This window comes from Pinus tabuliformis, chromosome 6, assembly GCF_031772625.1.
Source record: "Pinus tabuliformis cultivar Carrire ecotype Pingquan chromosome 6, CPIR1, whole genome shotgun sequence".
NCBI classification, from domain to species: domain Eukaryota; kingdom Viridiplantae; phylum Streptophyta; class Pinopsida; order Pinales; family Pinaceae; genus Pinus; species Pinus tabuliformis.
The window spans coordinates 769,664,029-769,672,366 of record NC_142292.1 but is presented as its reverse complement, the minus strand read 5'-3'; the positions used below and the strand labels follow the sequence as shown (position 1 = coordinate 769,672,366).

The window sequence follows — 8,338 nt, the reverse complement described above, 5'->3', positions numbered from 1 at the left end:
GTTTTTCTAGGGATAATTGCCCAAAAATAATTGTCATTTTTGTGTGTGTGTGATAGCATATTTCTCAGTTTCCAGTATTTTATTTCTGCAGTTTTTTTATGGTGAAAATTTGCAATGTGATTTATTTGATATTTTTCGTAGCAGATAAACTGCATAATTAATTTACAGTTAGAAGAATAAATTTTCAGTTGCTACAATTAGACTTGTAAATTTCACATGGTATCAGAGCACAATTAATAGACAGGAGGCTCAGAGACGAAGAGGGAGAATTTTGTGACTCAGAGGGAGTAGCAGCGCAAATTTCCCAAGGGTTGCGCAGTGCCTAACCAGGTAGTGTGAATTGTTGGACAAGGGGTCGAATTTCCAATTCCAAAGTGTAGGAAGGGTCAATTTGTCTAGGAAGTGATTTCAGCAAGGAGTAGATGAGCAACTTAGCATTTTTGCAAAGCAGGTTTCTTGTCTACATGCAGTAACTTTTTGTAGTAGTTTGGAGTAGTAGAATCAGTGCTGGGTGGAAGAGAAATCGCACACACACAGGAAGCTTCTCTCAGAGGATTTCTAGTTTCAGAAATCCAAAATTTCTAGTTGTAGCAGTCAGTAGAAACAAGCATATTTTCTCACTCCATGAAAGAGTGCAAGTAGCAATGCTAGCAGTCGAGTAGGTGAAAGAGGGAAATTTCCATTCCAGGTCGAGTTTTTGAAATAATGGCTCCAACAAGACTCTGAGATCAGAACAAATTAGAGGGTGCATCAAACTATTGCATTTGGAAGGTCGAGATGGTATTCCTGCTAGATGAATATGATCTGAAGATGTATGCAGAAAGACTTGAATTTGTACCTACAAATGTTGATCAGTTAGCAAATTACAATAAGGAGATGGCCAAGGTGAAAGCAGTTGATTCTCGATGGCGTTTGAGATCATATCGTCTCACACATTGCGACCAAGAATACGGCCAAGGAAATGTGGGATGCTATTTTCTCACTATATCAAAATCCTTTCAAGCAGCAGAAGATGTTACTAGAGGAAAAGTAAAGGAATGTTTGAATGCAAAAGGGTGAAGGCATCAATATGTATCTCACCAGAATTCAAGATATTCGGGATGAGCTTCCAGTCGTAGGAGAATCATCTCAAGCTACATAACTTGTGAATTTGGCCCTCAATAGTGTCACCAAGGAATGGGAGACCTTTGTCGGGGCATTCTAGGACAAGATCAACTGCCTAAGTGGGACCGGATGTGGGTAGATCTCACACAAGAGGAGATGAGGCAAGCTCTAATAAAGAGCTCCATCAGCGGCGGTAGCAACAAAGGATCGAAGGGTGTGAAGGAGGAAGAAAATGTGGCCCTTGCATCAAAAGGGACATAAAAAGGGAAAACAAAGGGTCTCAGTCACGGAAAAGGCTTATAGGGAGAGAAGAAAAATAAGATGGATCTGTCAAAGATCAAGTGCTTTAGGTGTGGTGAGTTCGGTCACTATAGTATTCAATGTCCTCATAGGAAGAAGGAAAAGAAGGAGAAGCAGGAGCAAGCAATAGCTTCGACAGAGATAGATCAATTGTCTTCCAGGTTGGAGGAACAATTTTCCTTTTATGCAGTTATATCTCTAGGAGAAAGGTGGGGAGACATCAAGTTATAGACTCCAAAGTTGTGCAGAGCTAGGCAGGGTCCATAGAGGAGTAGCAGTTGCAGTCTACTCCTCACATGGATCATTATCCTTGCTACAGGGGCCCACATCATTCAGTAACAGGAGGATCAATGTCCGTAGATATAGTCAGTTCCAGAGTGATTGTTGCACACTAGTTGCAATGAGACGCTGAGGAGCACAAAACAGTGTTGATAGCAATGTAGCAGGCACATTGCAGAGTCAACAACAATGTAGATTTCCTAGTGGATAGTGCAGAGGCTAGTAGCAGTCAGAGACTCAGGGGACAGTTGCAGCACAATGACAAAGTTGATTCAAATACTTCTTAGTTGAAGTAGTTGTAGCAGCAGCAATAGTGAGAGGGAGTGTTAGTTGGGTTGCAGTGCAGATGCAGAGTTGGCAACAGTACAAGATCTATAGTGCAGTGTTAGCAATAGCACAGATGCAACATGTTTCAGCTACAATAGGTTGCAGATGAATCAGAATTAGCTTAGTAGTTGATGGACATTGGCAAGCAGCTACAGTTGTCAGACATCAACAACATGTATGGGAGGATGATGTAGAGATGCAGTATTGTAGCAATGCAGCACTAGAGAACACCTTCCTTGCTAAGAGGGAGTGTTAGTTTTTGTAGCATCAGATGGTGATCTAGTCTCAAAATTTTTAGAGGCTAAAACACAAGAGATCTCCAAAAGCCATAAATCGTTTTTGAAAATTCCGCCTAGAGATAGCTCAATTAAATTAATTGACCATCATTTAAATTTTTCCAAAGTATAACTTAGGAAAATTGGTTAATTAATAAGAATTAATTGAGAAATGTGAGAATTCACTAGAAACTCACATGGATCAACTTAAAGATGATCTCAGCAAGGTGAGAATTCACTAGAAACTCACATGGATCGACTTAGAGATGATCTCAGCCATCGATTAAGATTTAATCTTGGTCGTTGAAGTCTCAACAGGAGATTATATGAGGAGGTCGATGGGGTTGGAGGAGAATACACTTGGAGAGCGAATTCCTTAGCGGAGGCTAACTTTCCCAACTGTAGTGATTCAATAGAGAGAACTTTGAGCCAAAGAGGGGGCGCTGAAATAGTGAGTCTGGAGGAGGATTTCCAGTTTCGGAGAGGCAATAGCAAGTGACAAAAATTTTCCACTTGAGGTTGTGCAGGGTCTGCGCAGAAGCTTCAATAGAGCAGATCAATTTAGTTAGAGATGAAGTTGATTCAACTTCCAAAGGCCGGGAAAGTCTTCTAGAGATTTGGAGAGTCACTTCCAACAGCAGAGACATGCATGACGACTATCAGAGGTAGAACATAGCCACACATGTGAGGTCCTATGCAACATTTGCGCAAAAGGCCTTGCACAAGGTTTGGACGTCAGTTTCTGAAGCAGCTCGTTACAAGATTGGACAAGAGAGAGAGGGAAATTTCCCTCAGTTGATGTTTGCTAGCATTTCTCTTAGATCATATTACTAATTTCAACATCCAAATTGTACTCATAATTTCATTATCGCATGATAATGAAACCCTTAGTTGTTGCACCAGTTTTCCCACATTACGTTTTTCCAAGAGCAATTGTCCAAAAATAATTGTCATTTTTATGTGTGTGCTACCATATTTCTCAGTTTCCAACATTTTATTTCTGCAGTATTTTTTATGGTGAAAAATTGTAGTGTGATTTATTCGAGACTTGTAAATTTTCACAGTTTCGGTATAGATTTCACAAATTTTTGGATTAAACACTAGTTGCTTAATATTTTTATGGATTTTCAAGATAAACGGGCTTTTGGTAGGGCTTCTAGGATAATATCATGTAGACTCGCTAATGACATATTTTCAATATGTAGTTTATTCAAATCAAGATATTCACGAACAAGATCTGGGATTCTTCCAAGTATAGATGCAAGATAGTGCCTTAGATATGCAACATTGTCTGGGTTAGGAATCTAGTAAAAAAGATTATGCATTATGCAATAAAATTCTGGAAGTTGTTCTATGTTGCACAATCATTGAGACATATATAGCTGAGCAAAATGATCTATTGGTGGAGTCGTCAAACCATAAAATTCTTTGGATAAGGCTTTAGATAGTTCTATAAGCCTCTCTAACTCCACTATACCAATTTTATCATCATGTTTCAATCTATCTCGCCACATTTTGACAACTCTTGTAAAAGCCCATGTGATTCTTAAGGCAAATTCTTGCCAAGAAACATGATTTTTGTATTGGGCCTTCTTTGTTAAAGCCTGTGCATTCAATTTTTTAATAATCATAAGAACCTCATCCTTTGATTTGCAATTTAGATTAATCATTGGAGCAGCATCGTAGCTTTCTTTGTTCCAAACAGGATAATTTTATGTATTCAAAGGATCAAAAGAAACTTTCTTTTAATCATATCCATATATGCTTTTACACCATTTTTGCCAAGCAAACTCAAAGGGTTCTTAGCCTTTATCTTGACCAAAGGTTCTTGGAATTTTAATATCAAAATTTTCAAAGCCATTATGCTCCCCTTTCCTTGAAGATTCACCTTCCTCATGCTTCACTCCAGACTCGGGATAATGGAGTTTGAAAGTTTGTCTTTCAAATTCCAAATAATCTATAGGAGAACTAGGCTTAAACAATGTAAAAAGGGATTTCTCGAGATTTGTAAGAGCTTCCAAAATAATTTCCAAATTTCCATGTATATCTTTTGATACCTTTTCTTGTTGACTATTGATAGCAAGAATCAAAGGATGGAGTTATGTTGAATGCTCTTTTATTTTGATGACATCTTGAGACATATCATCAATATTTTGCATTAAGCAAATAGACTGATAATTATTATAATTTTGAAGCTTGCTCGAATCAGATGGCTCACTATCTTATGGTCTTCTATAATGCAAGCAATTAAATTTTGACAACCCACGTACACAACGTAGAAAGTAGAAAATGTGGCTAAGGTATCAAAAATAGATGTCCGTCTAAAGGTTGACATGTTTATAATTAAAATACAATGACAACACTAAAAGTTAAGAGAGCTTACTAATTATTTTATTCATATGACGAGTGCTAGAGTTCATCATAGATTTGACTTAAAGCAGTAATAATAATGTATGATTATAATAAACCATGGTTGGTTCAATTAAACACTAGGATAAAAAGAAATATAAGGAAAATAATAAGAAATGCTATAACATAGGTAAATTTTAAGATTGTCACTTAAATCATATAATGCAACTATATCGAATTAACATGGATTTTTTATAAGAATTTTGATGGGAAATTTTATGGTTTTAAGAAAGATGTTGATTTATAAAATGAAATCAATATTTTATTACATAATTTGTATTAGAAAATTTTAAATTGTATTGCATCTAGAGATGTATTTTCCAGCAAAGTTGAGATGTGTCTTACTTAAAATAAATAAATATTCTCTAAATAGAAAAGCAATGCCAGCTATAATAAAAAGCAAAAATGAATATGCATATTTATTTAGTTTTAATTAAAAGCATTATAAAACATCAATAATCTCAATCTCCTAGATTTGTTGCTGATCATATCAACCAACTTTAAAAAGATAGAGTAATTAAAAATATATATAAAGAAAAGGTGTAAGATGTTTAAACCTTTTACTTTTCAAAAATATTTCAACTCAAGATTTAAATAAACTACTTGAATATCTAAGTGAACTAATTTAAGTTTATATGAAATTCATATATATTTGGAAAAAAAATATTAAATAAAATATTCAATGTCTAAAGAAAAACAGTAATTGAATTACAAAATAAAATTAAAAAATATCAAGTATTTCCTAATGAGTATAATAAGAGGAGGATGTGTCATTCATTCAATTCTTAATATAAAATTAAGATGTGCCATTTCAAAAGATTTATAATAATAAAAAATTTAAATGTGGATCATCAATAAAATATTTTAATATGCAAGATCAAGTAATATTCACATATACATGAAATATATTAATAACAAAAAAACCATTTTAACCTGGACAATGTAGTCCATAGATAAAATGTCTCAATACACATGTTATATAAACTATTTTAATGACAATTATATATATATATATATATATATATATATATATATATATATAATTGAAAAAAAATATGTTTTTATAGTTAGTAGTCTATTTTTCATTTTGTTCTTTTTTTTAGGTATATTTTTTTGTCAATTTTCCCTAAAATTCAACAAAGGTTTTTTGACCTTACATATTTATGGTATATACTCTATATAACATTCAAAAATACATCTTAAACAATGAAAAATTATATATAGAGAGAAAAAGAGACTCGACACCTGTAAAGATTTAATCCTCTTAATACATGCTAAATATGGGCTTAAAATAGATCTACACTGGTTGTACATATTGTAAAATTATGTAACGATTTCTTGAAAATAAAATGTAATATTACATATATATTGCTCAAAATATTAAAATAAAGTCATAATTAAAAAAAAATACAATACTAAAAATAAAAAACATACAATCAATACATTGAACATAGATATATCCTGAAAACCCATTGTCAGAAAACACTAGAAGAAAATATTAAGCCTACTTTGTTTTTTTTCTTTTTAAATAAAAAATACAAAATACAAAACAAAATTGTCTCACCATAACAAACATGATAGCTGCGAAATTTTGCATTAGCGTAATTAAGGTTTTGGGTGATTGAGAATTTTATTGAAAATCCACACAACATGATAGCTGCGAAATTTTGCATTAGCGTAATTAAGGTTTTGGGTGATTGAGAATTTTATTGAAAATCCACACATGATTAAATCTACAAGTTTGATTAATGCATAACAGACCTTGCAAGTTGACGTTTCATTATGAACTAATCAAGTAAGATCTTTCAAAATGAACTTTTCTAAAAATTGGCTTTTCAATTAGGACCAAAGGGATGACCAAGACCTAACTATGTTGACCAGGAGATGAGAGCTATGCTAGGATTTGAAAAAATGTGAGAAAGAATTTGGACTGCTTTTCACTATATATAATTGTCGTTTGAATGAGGTGGAAAGGTAGAACAACCACCAATTGATTAGAAGCACATGGTGCTGGATGATGCTGAGCTTGGTGTTTAAATGGTACCAATAGGCTCTTTAAAGCAACCTTTAGATATGGAGAGTAGCAGCCAAGGCTCCATAAAGGTGGTTTCATGCCTCCTTCGGATTAATCTCAGATCCTGGTCTGCTTTTAGCAAGCTCTTTTTGGACCCATATGCTTTCTATTTTGCGGCTCTTGCTGATACTGCACATTTTAAATCTATTTTGATCGTTGGCTTCACTTCCTCTTTGTGAAGCGTATATGTGTTTGTTCTTCTCTGGCTAATATGTTGTCTGATCATCGGTGATAGTATCTGATACAATCTGTAATTATGTTGACTATGCTTTACCGATTCTCATGTATTTTGATCTTTATATTCACTTAATATAATCCATGATGATTTTCTCTCTGAAAAAAATGGATGATTACCAGTAGAGAGTATGTTGACTATGCTTTACCGATTCTCATGTATTTTGATCTTTATATTCACTTAATATAATCCATGATGATTTTCTCTCTGAAAAAAATGGATGATTACCAGTAGAGAGCATTATATTTTCAATTTTATTTTATTTTAACATGTCAAGAATTGTCTACGGGGTCTGGGTTTTGGATAGAGGATGATTGGGTGTTATGTTAAAGATTTTTTTAATGTGAATTACTGGTTCAATTCCAATCCGGGGTGATATAAATGATATATTAAACATGATAAAGATACCGTCAAAAAAACTATCAAGAAAAAAAAATACAGATACAAATGATACAATTTGTACGGATACAAATGATACAAACTGAGATGGAAATTGATCGATGTATGTTCTCAAGAACAGCTTCTGAAAATTGGATGGTCTCGTGAGCTATAGAATTCTGCATAGTTCTTAAACTAAGGCACTGAATATTGCCAAGCTCAAACACCAGTGCACCTTAAGCTGCATGCCGACGTCTTAAACAGTCATTGGAGAACTTCTCCAGAAGTAATTGTCACTACACAGATTGATTAGATAATGCATACCCAGAGTCGATAATAAATATAACTTCAGACGTTTGCCAGGAACCAAATGAACGCAACGTGAGAAATTCTTCTTATGCAGCCAGTGGAAATGGTAGTTCCCATCTAAGTAATGCATGTACAAAACCTCGCTAGTTAAAGGACCCGAAAATGCCGTTCTATAAACTCTTCAGCAGAGAAGGGGTACTTCGTCCTAATAAACCCAATCAAACATTTTCTATATGAAAAATCTGTCCATTGTCCGTCCTTTCTTCTAATAAACAAGCAACGGCTGGAATTATATTTTGGGTGCCTGCCCACCTGTAAACAGAAATATTATAAAAATATTACAAGCTAATCACCTTCAATGTCTCTACATTACCTTTGAAGAGAGTGTCTTATTTTACTATTAAACTGCAAGGAAAACAAAAAAATGAAACATATTTGAAATTCATAACCATTTTCTTTTACTCAATCCAGCATATAGGATTAAATGCACGGTAAATAGGTGCTCGAATGACCTAATTACAAACGTATTTATCAAGCTTTTAATATTGGACACCATTATGCCTATGAAATGAAACCATACAACAAAGACGGCAAAAGAACATGAATCCAGAGAAAGAGGTAGCCATATCCTCTGCTATACTAAAAGTA

At 34.0% G+C, this 8,338-nt stretch overlaps 1 protein-coding gene across 1 annotated transcript in view; it reads right to left on the bottom strand.

The window, feature by feature from the left end:
- Positions 1 to 7,508: 7,508 nt before the first annotated feature.
- LOC149260998 (uncharacterized) overlaps positions 7,509 to 8,338 on the bottom strand; it is an 87,070-nt gene continuing 86,240 nt past the window's right edge. The window contains exon 3 of the mRNA XM_089380983.1: positions 7,509 to 8,002. Coding sequence (XP_089237109.1) covers positions 7,838 to 8,002 — 165 coding nt within the window. The 3' untranslated portion in view covers positions 7,509 to 7,837. The remainder of the gene's footprint in view (positions 8,003 to 8,338) is intronic.